This window comes from Opisthocomus hoazin, chromosome 10 (assembly GCF_030867145.1).
Source record: "Opisthocomus hoazin isolate bOpiHoa1 chromosome 10, bOpiHoa1.hap1, whole genome shotgun sequence".
Classification (NCBI taxonomy): domain Eukaryota; kingdom Metazoa; phylum Chordata; class Aves; order Opisthocomiformes; family Opisthocomidae; genus Opisthocomus; species Opisthocomus hoazin.
Genome location: NC_134423.1, coordinates 12,230,320 through 12,249,002, shown reverse-complemented (window position 1 = coordinate 12,249,002; position 18,683 = coordinate 12,230,320). Strand labels below are relative to the sequence as shown.

The window sequence follows — 18,683 nt, the reverse complement described above, 5'->3', positions numbered from 1 at the left end:
CTGAGACATAAAAACACACCTGCAATTGTCTGCCCACACCAACAACTATGGCAAGTGCAGGCACAGCGCAGATCTCTTCACGAGAGTCAGCACAAATATTCACGCAAACAGCAGCGAGGGCACTCCAAACCCGCTGGCAAATTGGGCCCTCCAAGAGAGCAGGATATTCTCAGCTCAGGTGTGGATGCCTGTAAGCTAGTTTAGCATCGTGAAAAGTCCAGCAGCACTTCAGTTTTGGTTTTATTGATATCCTTAAATTGTAATATGTAAAAACAACAAAGGAAATGTTTATTGATTTCCAAAATGGAGTAGCTCGCCAGAAATTCTGCAATGGTTTCATCTGTCTTGGATTACACCTGTGCAAAGTTCAATTCCCTGAAAAAACCCCAGTAAATGGAGAGCAAAATCTCAGCTCTGTCCGTTTTGTCTTTGACTCGAGACACTTCTGGGACACAGGAGCCAAAAAGCAGCCCTTAGCAAGTCATTCATCCAACATGGTATGTTCAGCCAGCCCTTGCCTAGAGGGGCTAGAAAGGGAAACGAGAAAAAGCAGCACGAACGTGGATCCCTGCTGCAAGGCTTCCTCCCACGTCAGGAGCCTAAGCCGCAGACTGGTTTTCAGGATGATTTGGCAACAGGCTGACACACAAGCTTCAACACAGGTCTGCACGGCACCGGGATGAGTTTGGCCTTTTACAGGCAAGGAAGGCAGAGAGGTGACCGCTGCCTCTGGCTGCAGGACCACCGAGGGACCAGCGCAAGCGGCAGCAGGCATCCACACTACATTTACCTCCAAAGTAACCTCGCAGCGCCCTTCACTGCAACCCCACTTAGGGGGCAAACCCACAGGAGAGTGACAGGGAAGCGCTTTACCTGTTGGGTCCCCCGAGGAGGCTCAGGGCCATCTGACTCGCACACACTCCCGTCATCTCCAGCCGCCGCTCCAGCGTCAGCCCGTGCTTCTCAGCAACCGAGAGCAGCTTTTTGTGAAGCTCGTAAGACACGCTTGGAACGACCAGCCCGGAGTCTAGGGTTCAGAGAGAGCAGAGGGAGACAATCAGACTTTTTCAGAACACTGCAGTCTGGTAAGGCTTTATAACTTAGAAATGATGACAGCTAAACACGACTGCTGGGCTTGAAATAATACACCTTTCCATGAAAATTCAGCAGGCAGCTGGTAATTTCAGCAACACATGGACAGAGAAGCCCTTTTTGACGTGGAGACAGAATATTAAGTTCTCCCTTACAGGTCTCCAGGCCACCAGTACTTTAATCCACACCAGTGCCTAAACACATACAAATGCTCCTAATCACCGTGAAATTGAGAAGAGAAGCTGTGAACCAGATTTCACACCAACAAAGCTTGGATGCATTACGCCTCCTGATGCTGGCAGGGAGCAGCCCCAAACTTCCAGCCCCTAACCCACGTATCACAGCGAAACGAGAGGTCCCGCATTTACTAGGTCGGTGTCCCCACCACCCGAGCTGCGCCGTGCCAAAAGGCCTGGCTCCAGACGCAAAAGCTGAATCACGATACACTGAGGCAGCAGGGGAACAATGCGGCTGGAAGAATAAAGTCTGTGGAAAAATACTTCTCAGGCGTTTTTGACAGCCTGGTCTGTGAGCCAGGAAACGCTCCAGCGCGCAGATCAAGGGACAGAAAACAAGAGAGGTTTTGTTAAGCGCTGAGAACAGCGCCTGCAGTAGGAAGCAATACAATCCTTCTGCTCGCTCCGACAGGAAACCAGCCTGGAATCGGCAGGCAAGAGAAACACAAACCTGAATAAGGCCAAGGTGGCACTGACTTCACAAAAATAAACCCTGCAGCAACATCTGTAAACTCTCCTGGAAATAAATACAGAGGATGCCTTGCCACCAAAAGGCCGCTCGCTGAGGGGAGCAACAGCAATTCCTTGGTAGTGTGTCAAATAGTGGAGGGCAAGGAAACTGAAAATAATTACCCATGCCATATGGGAAAAGAAGTGCAAAACGTGACAGGTGAGAAAACTGCTGCAGCAGGCAGCCAGATATCCCTGAATATCTTCCGCCACAGAAATCAGCCTCTTTATTCTAACTTCTCTCCAAAATAATTCTGATAGCCAAGCCCCTTCGCTCTGTGTTTGAGGATTTACACCTACACAGAATCAGAAACAGATGCTATTCTTCCCTTCAAACATCCTCCTGCGAGACCTGGATGTCTTTAACTGTCTCCCAGCTGAAGAGCAGCACAGCTTAATTCCCTCCCCATATGGGACGGCCATATAGCTGGAGCACAGCTGCCAGCAAGAAAAGCTCTCAGCTCCTTCCATTCACATCACTCATAAGCACTGCTCCAAGCTGAGCAAGGGCTCTGCGAATTTACTGTCAGTTCCTACTCTGGGACAGGCAGATGAGGCGCATGGGAGTCAGGCACGATAGGTCAGAAAGGTCCAGGACTCAGACCGATGCCTGCTACAGCTCAGGCATGACGCCAAAGGCCAGGCCAGAGCATGAACTCGGTCCTTCCCTCAGCACGCTCTGCTGCTGCGGCGTTCAGCGGCCAGCAGCCCTGACTCACCTTTGCACTCCCACCAGCCGCTGACCTCGGGGCAACGGCAGCCACCCGGGTGCTGCTGGCAGCCCGGCAGGGCTCGGACTGCCTGCGCTGATGGGAAAGAGCCGTGGGAATGCAACATGGCCCAGAGAAACGCTCTGCAGTGATACAAGCTCAAAGGGGAACAGCCACAGCGTACACATCCGCTCAGAGAGGAAGTCAAACAGTTACTCGTGGGCTCGGGCTCTTTTGCAGAGAAAACGCGTAACAAGAGCCAGTTGCAGCAAGCAAGTGCCATATTCAAATGAGAAAAGCAGCGTGCATTTCAATTGTGAGGAACTATTTGTACTGCTATGTTTCCCCAGGGTGCCCCAGTCACAAACCACTAAGTCAAGCTCGGGCAGAAGTGGCAGGTTTCGCACATCTTGAGGTTTTCAGAGTCAAACCGGAGGTGCTCCTGCGAGGTAACAGGAAAATGGCGTGGAGCAGATCCTGCTGAATCCTTCTGGCCTTCATTTTGGAACTTCTCAGCTAGCGCTCTGCCGATACAGAGGGCCCAGACGTGTTCAAACACTTGACCTTGCATGCTAACCGCCAATTACGCTACCTCTGCTAATAGCCTTTGATTGCACGCAGCACACATGCAAGCATGCACATTATCAAAGTCATTCCAGACTCCTGATAGCAGCCGCTGAACATGTGGAGTCATCAGCCACGAATAATCCCAAGCCTGCCGCGCTAGTCACGCACCTGCCCCGTGTTCACACACCCTCTCGGCCTCCAGAGTCACGCAAGGCTCGGCTCCACTCCCCTCCTGGCCCCACTGCTGCTACTTGGTCAGGTCGTGGTTTTGAGGCTCGAGGGAGGACATGGAATGAGCGACCCGAGGTCAGAATCTCTCCAAACAGTTCTCTCGGGACACATCCCCTGCTAACCTGAAACAGGGCGCTCCCAGACCGCAGTTTCGCTCCTTCTGAACTGCGGGGCCACAAATTCTCCGGTTCAGTTTTGTGCAAATTCCTCAACCCAGCGGGGCGAAACAGTCAAGCTATACCCTGCCCCTACCCAATTTAGTCCGACTGTTGCCGGCGCGTTCCCTGTAACTATTCACACCTTCCCCTCCATCACTTCCCCCAGACAACGAGCTTCAGCAAACCCGCGTTTACCGTCAGCGAGAGGAAACTCCGAGCCCAGCGGGTTAACGCAAAGGGGGTTACTGTGAGACAGCAGAGGCACCAGATGAACTTGCACTTCGCATGACACGGCTACACTTTGTCCTAATTGCTCCCTCTCGAGAGCAGGCTTAACTGCCAAGAGAACTTCCCTTCTTCGCACTCACGCAAGGTCCAACCAGTCAGACTGGCTTATCAAAACCAGGCCAAGGGAGTTCAAATAAACGCTGGCAGCAAGCAATCGAGGAGGCGATGGGTAAACCCACAAACAATAACACTACTGCAACAAAACTGAACTCCTGCCAGCTTTAATTATGTTTGCGTTGGACAGTGCATCTTTATTGTTTGGTAATGAAGGCAATAAAATAAATTAGCTCAGGCCTTTTAATATTATATAAATGTATTTTACAGATGCCTGGGAAAAAAAAAAAAGGCAGATACAGACAAAACAGTCTTGTGACAGGCAGAGTATTGCTGAAGCCTGATTAACCGTGCAGTATTCTCTGTTCACACGGCACATTTTGTCCTGGGCGCTACAACTGCACACAAGTTACCCCTCGAGCTCCACTCCGCCATGTTACACGCGTACTGGTTGGGTTCAAACACCTGTGCCAGCACCACTGAGCAAACTCTCCAGAAGCTAACAAAATAAAAGAGTTTTTTCCCCAAACAAGCCCAGAGCAACGCTGCTGTCAGAAGTTCAAATGCCTTCCACACTTTCAATTGCAGGGGGAGGCGGGGAAAAAGAGCAGGCTGCTGCCAGAGTAGCTCAGTGTGTAATCCCCCCCTTTCCTCTTGACTGTTCTAGCAGGTCTCTAGCTGCTAAGATAAATACAGGCAAGCTGCAGGAAGGGATGAGATGGAACTAGACTTGGGCTCTCCTGAAAGCTGTGCTGTGTAAGGCCATTAGAACTTTCCTTCAGCAACAACTAACTGAAGGTTCCGGAGCCGTGCAGCTCACAGTCTCAGCTGCAGCCACGCGGAGGAGCAGGCAGAACTCCTGTCCGGTTCGGGCCGATGGGACATTACTCGCTGTCTTGTGGTGGTTGTAAAGCTGGAGCCACCTGCCTGCAGACTCAGCTACACACAGTTACTCGCCCCACAAACGTGAACGATTTTCTCTACAACTTTAAGGGCTAGATTTTATTTTTTTTTTTAATCGTCAGTATCTTTCATTAAGACGAATTCTGTGGGAGTTCTGGCTGCCTTTCCAATGTCAGCCTCTCCCAGCATTAGTGCACAATTCACCCCAGCTGAGCAAAATACGGTCTGAGGGACAAAGAGACTTTGCCCCATGACCACTTTGTTTTCTCCTGCCGTTGGATAAAGTGAACTTCATTTGCACTCAACTCAGAGATCCCAGAAACACTTCACACATTCAATATACACAATCATTACACAGCAGTCATCCAGAGACTGAAGAGCTAAAAGCTAGAGCGTAGAAAAGTCAGTCGAGGACATGGTACACAAAAAAACAAGCGCCATGCTGTCTAAATCATCCTCACAGAACCAACTCAGCCTCAGTTTTGTAGTCCCACCCAGGCACATAAGCTCTGCCTGCTGCACTGTATACTCTGAGACGCACTTTTTTTTTTTTTTCCACTAGCTCCTTACCATGAGGAAGAATAGTTTCTGAAGGACAGGTATGAAGTTTGGTTACGGGAAGCACAGGAAAATCAGTACCGACACAAATTAGTTTGACTTTGTGAGCATAGTCCTGCCTTCACTTGACAAATGCCTAACTCAAATTTCTGCAGCAGCTGAATTTGAAAAATCCCACTTGTTTTCCACTGGGATGAAAACTGTGCATTTTCTACACTAACAGCATTAACGAGAAGCAAACCTATTCTGGACAAAGCCTTACTAGTACATCAGGGAAAGAAACACATACCTACGTGGCATACAGCTCTCCTCTTCACCCATGCCAGCGTGCTCATAGACACCTTCTTGTCAGAAACAAAGGAAAGCGGAAAGGAGAGCTGAACTGCAAAAAGCAAACGATTTGGAGAGCCTGGTATGCTTGAGATTATATTATATGGAGTCACCGATCGTGAAATGAGATACTCCATCCTACTGGAAACTCCTCTGAGCTCCTACATGCCTGCAGAATGTTGGTTATGGAGCCACTGCTAGCAGACCAGACCCCCAAACACCATGCTGTTCAAACACAGAACGTTTCAATGCCGAGAGCCAACAGAAGGAACAGAGACTGACCCGTACCAGCACACACTCTGGTTCTCCAGCTGGACAGCTCTGGGAGTAGAGGAAGACAGCTCACACCTCAGAAAAAGGATCAGTCTTTCCAGGGAGGCACATTTCTGTTAAACAGTTATAGGTTCCCTTTCGAGGGCAATGTAACAGTAAATAGAGACACAGATCAGTATCAGCCAGTCCAAAAGAGTAAAGACTAATTTCGAGTTTGGGAGAGATTCATAGGTGAAGCCCCAGGGATGGACTCAGCTCAGTCATGATCGAAGACCTGGTAAGCTTCAGGTTTTCATTTTTGTTTGGAATAGATCCCCATCTTCACACATGCGCTCATGCACTTACTTGACAGTCTGGCTCCATAAAATTAGCTCTCAGAAAAGCATCCTGGTGGACTGAAGCGTTTCTCAAGCTTTGCTTACATTGTACTTACTTTACTTACAACTTATTTTGGTCAGTAATAAAAAACAGACCGGAAGCCCTGCAGATCAGTCTTTTGGAGAACTGGTTTTAGCGCTGCACAATCCTGGTTATTTCCTAGCTCCATGGAAACACGGCATAAAAGAGCATGCAAGGATTCCCCGACTTCTTCCTCTCTCACAGCAACAAGAATTGGGTATTAGCTCACTGTCAATCACCAGCATCACTTTGTTTGTGAGAATAATTATTCTGTCAGCAAGAGCTCTTTTAAGACGATCATCTTCAAGCCTGGCCTACGGAAAAAAATTATGAAGTCCTTATTTCTGCTACAACTAGGAAGTGCTTTTTGCAAGTAGAGCTCCCCTCAGGAGTCCAGGGAGAACCCTGTGGGGAGAATTCAGAAGGAGAAAGAGAAATCCTTGCCACAGACATACCCAAAACCATGGCTTCGGGGCTACTGGCAGTCTCCTTCCATTTCAGCAGCTGCTGCTCTCTGAGCCACTAAGAGAGGCAGGCTGCCTACAGCTTAGCATCCTCCTTCCAGTTGCTAAACAAAAGAAATCAGGATATTTTTTTAATTTTTTTATTTTTAATTTTTTTTCCTTTCTTCAAGTGACAGCCCATCATTACCCCAAGCACGCTGAATATCTTTCTGTCCCTTGGAGGGCTAACTTGCTACAAAAAGCACCAGGCTGAGTGCTGGAAACAGTAGGCAAGTTACAACTGTTTATAAGAGCTTTTGCTAGGTAGCCATTACCATTTCCTAAGCAAAAGTAAACTTCCTCAGCAGACACAAAGGAAGTCACTCTTTGTGGGAAAAACATCTAGAGAGACACAGCACTGGGGCACTTTTATCGTCATTCACAGGACTCTGAATGTGCCCCGCTCAGCACAGGTGACAGAGAACTGTAGTTGTCAATCCCTTGTCCGTTGTGTGACACGACAGCTTTTCTTCCAAACAAATCCAAAATTCCATACGGGAGACCAAGTGCCCAACAGTAGCTAACGAGGCCAGCGAGACCCCGCAGCTACAGAGGGGAGTCGCTTACCACCCTCCCCGTGCCGGCTTGCCAAGAACAAAACAAGGAAACAGCAGTGCTTTCACTGGGCTGCTCCCTCAGCACGCTGCCAACGGGGAGCCCAGAGTTTCCACAGTAAAGGACGACAGGGTTTAGCAAAACATGATTTCATTTTCATCCCCCGAATTTACTTACTGCTGCTTGCTGCTTATTGCATGTCAGGGTATTCCTCCCGGGAAGTGGGCTGCTGGAATACCGTATTGGCCACACTTCTCAAATTGGCAGCTAACAGTAGGTTAGCTTTTGTTTCAGACTAGACAGACAGAGAGGCCCCGTCTCCTCTCAAACGAGCCAGCTGAAAGATGAATTGACAAGTAGCAAATTTTTTAAAAATTAATAGTAATTCACAGACAAAAATGAAGATGGGCTTATTTACACAGCATACAGCTTCTTGCTACAGGACACTGTAGAGACATTGAAAGCTTACACAGATTTAAAAAGCAATAGGTTAAATTAAGCAGAAGAAAAAAAAAAGCTCTCATCAAAACCTATTAATACTACTCTATCACTTCTGCTTCAGGAAGTCTTAAACCTGTGAAGGACAAAGCACTCGGGGGAGAGTCTCACCGAGTGTTTACTCTGTTCTTTCACTTTTCCTTAAGTATCCTTGGAAACACAATACTGAGCTGGACAAGTTCTGATATCACCCAGTACATTTTTATCTCATTCAAGAGCAGAGCAGATCAATAGGAAGATGGATGACACAAATGGAAAACTCAGGTATTGTTGTACAGCAGACCTATTTAACATTTTGACCTTTTTAAAAAAAAGAAAAAAAAAATTAAAAAGCAGCAGACCATTGCAAACGAATCAGCTTCCTTCTCTGAAGTGTTTCACACCCCAGATGGAGTTTCTGGGCAGAGAGAGAATGACAGATCAAGGACCTGATCACACTCTGCTCAGTGGCCAGACCAGCTATTTAGTGCCTCTTTACAAAAAGATCTGAAGTTTGATTTTATTCTGATGTGGAAAAGAAATGTTCCTGGAATGCCAAAATTCCTATATTTTGCAAGTGCTAGAAAGCACGCAAAGCAAACCACATCTAGGCTAAAGTTGCAGGGAATTTGCAACCAAGTGTGGCATGAAGTACACAGGAGACACTTCATGGCATGTTTATGTTTAGAAAGAAAAAGATTCCTTCTAGTAAAATCCATCAGCATACAGAACTGGCTCCTGGTGAAGGCACCATTACTTGGTGCTTTGCCAAAAAAATAAACCAAAACCCAAACCCCAAAATGAAAAAAAGCTATTGAACCTGAGATGAAACCAGTTCTGCCCTTCCCCAGAGCCACGGACGACGAGTGGAGTAGCCACTCTCTGTGTTTCAGATGTAGAAGCGCTGCCTCCCTGCAGCCAGGCAGCTCATCACTCCACCCCGCTGCCTTCACCGCCATCGTGGCGGCAAGGACCAGAACTGACACTCGCAGGAGAACATCTGCGCAGCTGGCACCAGCGCACTGAACTGCTTTCCCCTGACGACAGACTTGACAAATACTTCAACTCCGGCATCTGCCTAGAAGTTTTTCTTCCCTTTTGCAATTAAGACTAAGGCAAAGCAAAGGAGAGAACGCCACAGCTTGCTCTCAGAACACATACTTTACGTGCATGTTAGTGCTGCGTTCATCCAGCTTTCTGGGGCTTGATCTTTCAGACGGCAGCAGTGGACAGTAAGCGGGTGCGGGGATCCAACATAAAAAGCCTTTTGTACACTGAATGTTTGGAATTACGGACTGGAAGAGTCAGAACTGTTTCTTTTTTACACCACTGACATTTCAAGTTCCGCAAAAACATGCAGAAATCTGTAACTACCACCCAAGGAGTTTCAGAAACACATGAAGTCTCCTGCCTTTTACCAAGAAAACACAAATCACGACATGCTACCACGCACCAGAATCCCGAGACCATCCTTCCCTCTCAAGAGCCAGCAATCAAGTCCACACAGGTTTGTCACGCCACTGAAATCAAAGCAAGGTTTCAAATGGCTCCTGTTCAGTTTCCATTCTTGTTATCCAACCATCAGTTTTGCTCCATACTGCAAAAACACTTACCTTCTTGCCCTACCTGAATATTTTTTCTCTCGGAAATACTGCAAATAGAAGTTGTATGTAGATACAAGGCACGGATCCAATCTTATGTAAATGAAAGCCCTTGCTTGTACCACATTAAGCCGGTAGAGCCCCCTTGGGGAAAACAATCCACCGCACGTGCCCCAGAAAAGAGCCGAGTGTGCATCTTTATCAACAAGGGATGTGGCATACCCGTGCAGAATTCTTTGTTAGCGTTCTGGGGTACGACAATCCTTCTGTAGACGATGGGCTCCGATTCCAAGATGTTCTCGTCGTGCCGATAGCGAGCCGTTTTCTCATTCGGGGTCCCCCGGGAACGAGTGCCGCTCCTCCTCTCATAAGTTTCAATCTCTTCAAACACAGCCGCCTTGTCAAAAAGGGCCAGGTTCCCTTCAAAATCAAAATCTGTGTCTGGGATTTCGTCAATGTCATCCCCAAAGCACTCATCGTCTTTGCTCTTCATCTGCCCGTTCTTGAGGCCGCTCTTCTTTGGAGTCACTTGGTTTGGATGACGGCTACTGGATGACCCTAAACAAAAATAAAAGCAAGTTGAAAGTGTGTCACAAATGGAAAAAGCCACGTCTGCTCATACACTTCCTCAGCAAATTTTATACGAGAGGGGAGCTTATGCTTGCAGTCCACTGACTCAAGGCATACTCGCTTCCCAAAGAAGCTGTAGACCTCATCCTTGGCATTACTCCTGCTAAGATAAGCTTACAGAAAACACAACAAGAGCATCATGAGAGAGCATTCCAGGGATTTTCTGTTGGCAAGGTTAGAAAAACAAGCTTGACCACAACAGGCAAGTAAGTGTTCCTCCACGTTTTATTAAATCCAAGATAGCGTCACATTAGCAATAAAATAATAAGCGAGCTGTGATCTAGGACAGTTTTCCTCCTAGACTGAGCTCGTGTTTATACAGACATGTGGCCCAGGACCTTCTTTGGAACTTCCCTAAATTTCAGAGACTAATGTAGGTATTTTGTTCCGTAACAGGCTGGCCACCTATTAATGATCTTTAAGGGAGAACTTCAACCCCTGAATATAAAGCATTTCTTTTTCCTTGCACTTGCTGTCAACAGGTACACATTTCTGTGCTGATACAAAGTCCTTTTCCTTATTCCTACCGCATTACTCTACTTCTCCATTGTTCTGCATGTTTAAATACACTTCTTTCCAGTCACAGTAATCATGAAAGCCTGATGTCTCTGGAGTGAGAGTGATGAAGATCTCCTCCTTCCCACCTTATGGCTGGAGATCAAGGACTGATACAAAACCACATGCAATTGTGAGGTCAACATATCCCTCTACGCACTTATTTCTTACATTATTATTCAGGTCACCCATACAAGCTCAGGTCCAGACACTCTTAATCTGTGTGTTATACTCCTTGTTAAATTTGTAATTACTAGAAAATATTTCACGCCAATTCCAGCACTTACAGGTATCGCCTACAGCGTCCAACAAATGGAGTAAGAGTTATCACACCAAAACTGCCTGCTCTAATAAAATGTTTCTCATACATTAAGATAATCACCTTTGCCAGTAATTTATACAAATGAGTTTACTGAGAGAATCTATTTGATAACACAGAAACAAATTACCACCATGATGTGCACTCTTTACATATCTCCTCCATAAATGAAAAAGTAGCATTTTTCTGTCTTTCCACATTATTGCCAGTCAGCGAGAGAAAACAGGAAGAATTTCAAGTCATCTAAGGATACTTAGAAAAAACCTCCAAAAGATTTGCAATAAGCACAATGTCCATGGCCTTCCGTAAAGATACTCGTCACCTTCAGAAGTGCAGACAAGTCTAGCCTGGTCTTGGCAAACCCCCGCCTGGAAAGGCTTATTTAGTAAGCTTGGCTCAGACTGGCAGAGCAGTCCCAAGCTGCCTAACAAACCTGGGCTCTAATTTCCCACGTTTCCGAAGCGTGGAATCCTCCACTCCATCAACAGGAACAGCACTTCCCCTGGAAAGCAACCGACCCTCCTCCTGTCAGCTGTTTCTACAGGAGCATTCATTCATTTCAGGACCAGGACAGGAACCAGCTCATTCAAGACCAACGTGCCAGTTTCAGGCAGGTTAAGAAACAGAACTCATCTCTCTACAGCAAAGTTATTCAGTAGCTCAATTACACAACTTCAACTGCAGCCGTTAACTCCAGAACACCCTTACAATTACCTGAAGCTTTTCCAGAAAGCACGGCAAGAACAGACCGGAGCAGAGTGCACTTTCCTGGAAGACAGAGGCAGGCTTGCCTGGAGTTTTCAGAGCTTACCTAAGACTTTGCAAGCTCTGGAAAATTTGTTTTACAGCATGATATTGAGTTCATCTAACATCACATCTAACTTACACCATGCTAAAAGACGACTTGCCAAGGGCAAGTACCTGGTTTTATTCTCATTCAAGAACGCACTGTCTCAGCAAGGATTTTCCCCCGCTTATTTTTCCCCGCATTTTTGACCGCACGTCACTTTTCTAGAGAACTGTTTAAACAACTAACCTGAAAGCTTTCCCAGTCCCCACAGCAAGGAAGCTCTTTGAAATGCTCAGGAGCTCCTTCTCTGGTGCCTTCAGTACTTGAGCTAACTAAAACAGACCCAAACACCCTAAAGCACTCCCTCTCAAGGCTGCTGCGGCTCCAGTCTCAAATTACGCCATAATTCGCAAGTCCAGCAACAGCAAAAATGCACACAAGAAGTCAGAGTCCAGTATTTCCCACCTTGAAAAGCAGGAGATAAGACCCTGCACCTTCAAGGCTTTGTGGAATCATCAAGCAACCCTCCCCACCCCCCCTGCAGTGATAATTTTCCTAATGTGAGTAATTTGTTGTTCTAGTGGGTTTTTTGTTTTAAACGTGAGCTTGAGTGCTCTGCTTACACCAGTTCAAAACCAGTTCTGCCCAAGCATCCCTAGCAAGCATGAGGAAACTGAAAGAATGAACTCTCCCCAGCTTTATGACATTGCCTTTTCTCCAACACCATTATATCATTACAGCTACAGCACTGCTATGTTAAATAAAGTGTTTAAGGGCAGCTACATAGTTAGACAGCTAAGTCTCTCACAGCAACACAGCTACCCAGCCCACTGGATTTACTCTAACCTCACAGCACCATGAAAATCCACTGACCGCAGCACAAAGCCACTTACCTCTTTGAAACAGCAGCATCAGTACACCAGCCAGCATGAAACCTTTATTCTGCAACCGAAGCTAGCCATACAGAGCTATGCAGTCGGCGTCACCACACTTCGACAACTCTCTCTATTTATAGAGTCTTTATTTCTAATAATGAAATTACTGCTAAGTACAGCAGCTAGTTCATTTTCAGACACAGTGATTTTCAAGCTGCTGGAGATGTCAAGGAGCTTTCATAAACAACTGGGTGAGAAGAGACGACTGTGCTACACCTTTTGCCAAGAAGCCACTGAAGGACAGACAGCAGAATTCAAGAATTGCTGGTGACCAAACACAATATAGGAGAGAAGAAGGGCAAGGCTTTGTGGCAAAGAGAATTCCAGCACACAAGCTGTGACCAGTCATTTACATGCACAGTTTTGAGAGAAAGGGAAAGCTTTTTACTAACGCATGACTTCCAAATTTGACATATAAACCACTCTAAAGTTGCAGACAGCTTGGTATGGGGCTGGCAACCGCCACCACTGACAGGGGAACCGCGCTCAACGCTGCTGCTATCAGTCACACAAGAAACAAAAACGCAGACCAACACAACAGGCCGAGTTCTTCAAATGTTCACAAACTCCAGGCCGAAGCGATAGTCAGGGGACTCTCAGCGTTCAGGCAAATAAGCTGGACCTACACTGAACACAATGGCAAAACCAGCCTGCTTCTTGTGTCAATGTCAAGTGTTACGGCAACTTGGCCTGCTCCTGTTACCCAAGAGGAGTTTTTATGTTCTTTGCCAGATGTTTCTGCAAACAACTCCACGCTACTCTCAGCTGACCTGAAAAGCAAAACACGGGGATAGATGCACCGCCGCACAATGCATCCAGGGGACAGAAGCAGCTGATGTGAGCAGTGTGTAAATGCTGACAGGATGAAAAGCTGCAGTGGCAAAGCTGCAAGAACAATGGCTGGAAAGCTCCCCGGGCTTCCCAGCAGACACAATGAATGGGAGCCAAGACCGTACCTCATCAAAACAAGACGTGCCGGCATTGTGGCGGGCAGCTCTTTAATCCATACCAATGGATGCCAGCTCTGAAATAGTGCTGACCCGCACAACCGGCTGCCTTTTCACCAACTGCATTACAACCCTGCAACAGAAGTTGCACAGAGTGTGGCAGAGGCCTCCTGCGAATTCCGAGCAAAGTCACACCGTGTTGATCTTCAAGCACTGCCATCCAGACAGGCAAGAAGACTGGCAGCTGACGCTGTTCAGGGAAAAGAGGAGAAACCCCTACAAAGAGGGCAGGCGGTGGGAAGGGAAAACTCAGGCAGAAGAATCCGAGATAAGGAGAAGTGTCCACTGCCTTCCAGGGCGCTAGTGTGACACACCAGACCAAGCCTTTGCCCGAAAGCTCCGCTTGCTTCCACGGCCTGATCCAGTCCTCTGCCAAGCAGCTACAGAAATCCAGACCTTCAAGCCCAGCTCTTCTCAGAGCGCAACTCCCGGCACCCCTGCTCTGCGTGCGTATGCGTGAAGCTTATTAAGGAGAACAGCGCATGGCTCCATGTCAAGTTGGCAGCTTGACGCCACACAAAAAAGCACCTCCCTCAACAGATAAACAATACTCCCCAAGCTTTTTTTGTTCCTTAGGAAAAAAAGCCTTTCATGTACAGCACACAAGCAAACGCAAAGTCCCTAGCGAGCTGGCCGCCTTCCTGCGAGATCCCTGTGGGAGCTTTTGCCACCAGCCCTGGCATGAACCAGCCTGGTGCCAGCACGGCACAGAAGCCATTGTTGTGAAACCCGCACTGATATTTGTTGTTTATTGATTCCTGTCACACAAGTGCTCCAAAGGGGGAACTTTGTCCCTGACTTAGCACGCTAAAGGGCATCAGGAGGTCAACTTTCAGTTGTACTAAACCCTACATGACTTCAGTTCTAGATGACATCTCAGTCCATTCCTCCCAGACGCCTGTACCCAGCACCTCCACAGAGCCAGGACCTGTTCTGTCCCTCTCCTGAGATTCACGCATCACTTGCCCTTCTAGCCAAACACACACATTTGAGAGGGTACGAGTTCACTTTTCTACTCCATTTATCCTGAAATGAATCCAAGCTAACAATAATCTACATCTAGCACTTTGCTTGACTTGTTTCAAACAGAAGTCTGTAAAAGAAAATCTGCTGTCGTGCTTTGGTAAAACTGATGCAAGCTATTTGTGGGCTGAAGCGGTTCGAAGCACTCACTGCTCACCCCAGACCTACCAGACACTGGCCAAGCAGCATTAAATGAGGTAGTCCTCCTACACGCTCCAGCCAGCCAGAATAAAGCAAAGCAGAAGTTATTTTAGACATTTAGGCAGCTGACGCTGAAGTATGAGAAAGTTTTTCTAAAAACAACCAGACTAACACACTCCTACAACTAACTGGAATTTAGGCAGAGTCAGGGAATTGAAAAAAAAAAAATAAACTAACCTTAAAGGAACTACAGCTCTCTTTCTACAGCAAGTACTACAGTGTTTAGGCCTGAGCAGAAGTAAAACACTCAAAACCAGACAGGTTTGGAGATGGTTAGGCCACCAAGGAGCGTGCGCCTTGCCCTCTGCATCATTCTGGCCTTCCTCCTCCCACCAACCCTGTCTGGCAATCATTTAAACAAAAGAAGTGAACATGAAGAGTTACAACCACTTCAGAAAATAATACAGGTGCTGGTGGAGGAGGAAGACTTCCAGAGGTCCAGGAGTTTCTCCACGACCATACAGCCTTTGATCTCCCTGTTGAACTGGCCTTGCTCACCTCGGTTTTGTTTCTTTTCTAAACACAGAAGTAAGGGGAGAAAATGAAGTCATGGAAATACGCTGGATACATACTCAATTAAGTCATGGAAATATGCTGGATATATACTGACACTTCAATAATTGCATGATGAAGATCTGGAAAGGAGCATAGCCCAGGGGGCTGTGAGAAAAAAACAACATACCCGATTTTGGCACAGCGCGAGAGCTGGCTGAAGACCTTATGAAGAGAAAAAAAAACAACAGATGCTTGACTTTGAGATGCACTGATTGTATCTTTACATCATTCTCATTAGAGCCTGTTCATTTGTATCTTGAACAACACAGCAAACAACATTTCTAATTACTTGTAAGGTGATGTTGTAATAGGTTATGGTTACACAGGCCTTAAACAGAAGAGCTTTATAATATTGCATTTTGTCTCCAGTTCCTTTTAGAGGAAAAATGGAGGCTGGCAATTAGGCAATTTTCAGATAGGAAAGTCAGCAGGAATGAGGAAGTCGCTGTAAATGGCATTATCCAGCTCTGCGTTTTCTAACATTTGATGCTGGTGAAGCAGAATAACACACAGGGTGGGACAGGGAAGATCTCCACTAACTAAATCTGAATCTTCACTTTAACAAATAAATTGTTAAAGAACTATTTGCTTCTTACATAAATAGGCGTCAACCACACTTCTCTCAGAAACGCTGCAGTGAAGAAAACTCCAGTATACTGCACATTGCACACCCAAACAGGGCTGTTCTCTGGAAGACTGAAACAGGGATGGGCAAAAAGATGTATACAAACTGAAATGGAAGGCACGATTGTAGTGCAACTGATAAAATCATCTCCTTCTGTTCATACTCCAGCTCACGTCCCACCACACCATTTGTCTCTGCAGCCACCTACAGCCCCAGTCTCTCCAGTTCCTCCATAGCCAGCGTGACACAGCATCTCCCTAAAAGCTCCCAAACATCACCTGTGCCTCTCCCAAACACCAGCCCACACAGCTGGATGCCATAAGTAGAGGCAGCTGCTTCCTTCAGCATCTTTGCTGCTCCTCTCCATCCTCTGTTCACACACATCTTTGCCCCGTTACATCCCAAATCCCTGCAGCGTCCACCCCTACTACTCTCAACCCAAGCTCTAAGCTCATGCCAGCAGTGACAGAAGGAAGGGGTAAGAGAACACATCAGCAGGTTGGGTAGGGGCAGAACACCGAGAGCCTTTTTCTTCTCAAATGCTGTCCTGTGTGTCCCGAAACTAAATGAAGTGACGCACCCTGGAAATGAAGGCTGGTACTTCTCAGCAACAGGAATGTGAATTTGCAGTTCACATCTCCAGTCCACTTTGGAATTACACAACACCACCTTGCTTCTGTCCCGAACGAGCAACAGAACGGCTTTTGTGATCATTCCTCTTTACCGCATTCGTAACACACAGAACACTCTGCAGCATTCCAAAGTTCAGAAAAACTGATTTCCTTTAATGGGCTTCAAGGGGAAAAAAAACCAAACAAATTTCAAATCAGGTTTGGCATGGGAAGCTTGCCACCAGGCAACAAACATCCCATCAAAAATGGTCCTGAACCTAATAAATACAACAATCCACACAGCCCCTGCTTACCCACCCGATTCGGAAGGTTACTCTGGACAGGCTGACTTCTAAAACAGCGAGAGCCCGACCGCGAGGCACCTAAGTAACACCAGCCTTTATGGGCACATAACGAGATAATAAATTCTGCCGCAATCTCCCCAACCTGTTCCCTGCATTGGCTACAGGACTGCACTGCGCAAACGATGTGCTCAAGCACTGCCTTGGGCCCCCGCGCGAAATACCCTGCTGAAGCCAGGGCAACAGTCATGTACTTGATTTCCAGCTGATAACGTGCTGTGATAAACAGGGATCTGGCCTCTGCTAGAACCAGCTGCTTTCTGCTGTTCCTCCACAGCAGTTCATGTACAAAGAGCAGTCACAAGTTCAGCTTCTCATCGTCATCTACTCTCCAGTTACTCCGCTGAACAGCACTAACTTCTCTTTTCCAGGCTGTGTCAAGAAAGGAAAGGTATTTCAGTTGGAAACGAAGGAAAACCCGGGCAAATGTGCCTCCAAAGAACTCTAGCAATAGTTTTAAAGTCTCCCCACAGATGAAAAAGAGCCAGAATTTATGGTCTGCATCAGCGTGATGGTGACACAGACATCAGTGAAGCAACCCTGTGTCCAATACACCCTGAACACATTCCTGCAAGGTAGCTGGAAGCCTAGAGAAACAGAATGTATTATTCTTAAAAAAAACAAAAAAAACCCAAAAAAACCAAAAAAACCACAAAACCCCCAAACAAACAAACAAAAAAAACCAATGCAGAAGTGGCAGACCAGGTCAAACAACCCACTTCACCTGACAACTCTTACCCAACGAAACCATCTTCTATCTCTGTATAAGGGCATTTTATGCAAGTGTACACATCTATCTTTACAAGCCCAGTCCTGCAAGCTTTAATGAAACCACATGAACATTCATACCAAATTATGGATGAGATTGCATCATCATCTAATCACAAAAGATTTAAAGATAGGTGTCAGATATTTGGAAGATCTCTACTCATAATACTTCGAGGCACAGCTTGCGAAGTTTTTCTCCTCACCATTTATCTTCCTCTTCTCCAGGCCTTCAGGTGGCAATACAAGTGTAAAGGCAAACAAATCAAAGTTTCCACCACTGTTTGATATGTTTTTGCTGAAGAAGGGAGGATATTGCAGCGGTTAGTCAGGTAGGCAAAAGGCAAGTTGAGGGATAACACGTATACTCACAGGAATTGTGTCTACGACGGAAGCCTTTGGACTGAGGCAATGCTTCCACGTGCCGATCCATGTAGCTCTTGGAGCACTGCTGCTGTGGAGAGATGATAATATCCTGATTCTTCATGTCCGTTCTCCTCGGGATATTCTGCGGGGCACTGCTGGAGATGGGCTTCTTTAACACTTTCCCGGTGCCATTCTGACTGGGACTCACTTGGCATCCAACACCAGGGATGCCCACTTCTGTCTGCTGCAGGTCCCCACATTGTCTGCTGTCCCCTGGCCCGGGGATCTCCAGAATTTTCAGCTCAGTAATGTCACCTGCCCTAAAAAAAGCAAAAGAAACCCAGATATTGAGGAATTTAGCATCGAAGTACCTGCACAAAACAAAAAACCCACCCTAACGAAAATCGTTTGACATTGTACTTGTACAGTGCTTTTTTCCTAACACCATTATCAACAGAAACAAGGAAAAAAATAGTTTAATACACAAATACAGA

At 46.7% G+C, this 18,683-nt stretch overlaps 1 protein-coding gene across 2 annotated transcripts in view; it reads right to left on the bottom strand.

Annotated features, from left to right (window-relative positions):
* EDC3 (enhancer of mRNA decapping 3) overlaps positions 1-18,683 on the bottom strand; it is a 28,822-nt gene that overhangs the window by 6,204 nt on the left and 3,935 nt on the right. For both annotated transcript variants that reach the window (XM_075431928.1, XM_075431929.1), the window contains exons 3-5: positions 18,196-18,509; positions 9,668-10,003; positions 874-1,027 (exon numbers count right to left, since the gene is read on the bottom strand). In XM_075431928.1, the coding sequence (XP_075288043.1) occupies positions 874-1,027; positions 9,668-10,003; positions 18,196-18,509 (804 nt within the window). The remainder of the gene's footprint in view (positions 1-873; positions 1,028-9,667; positions 10,004-18,195; positions 18,510-18,683) is intronic.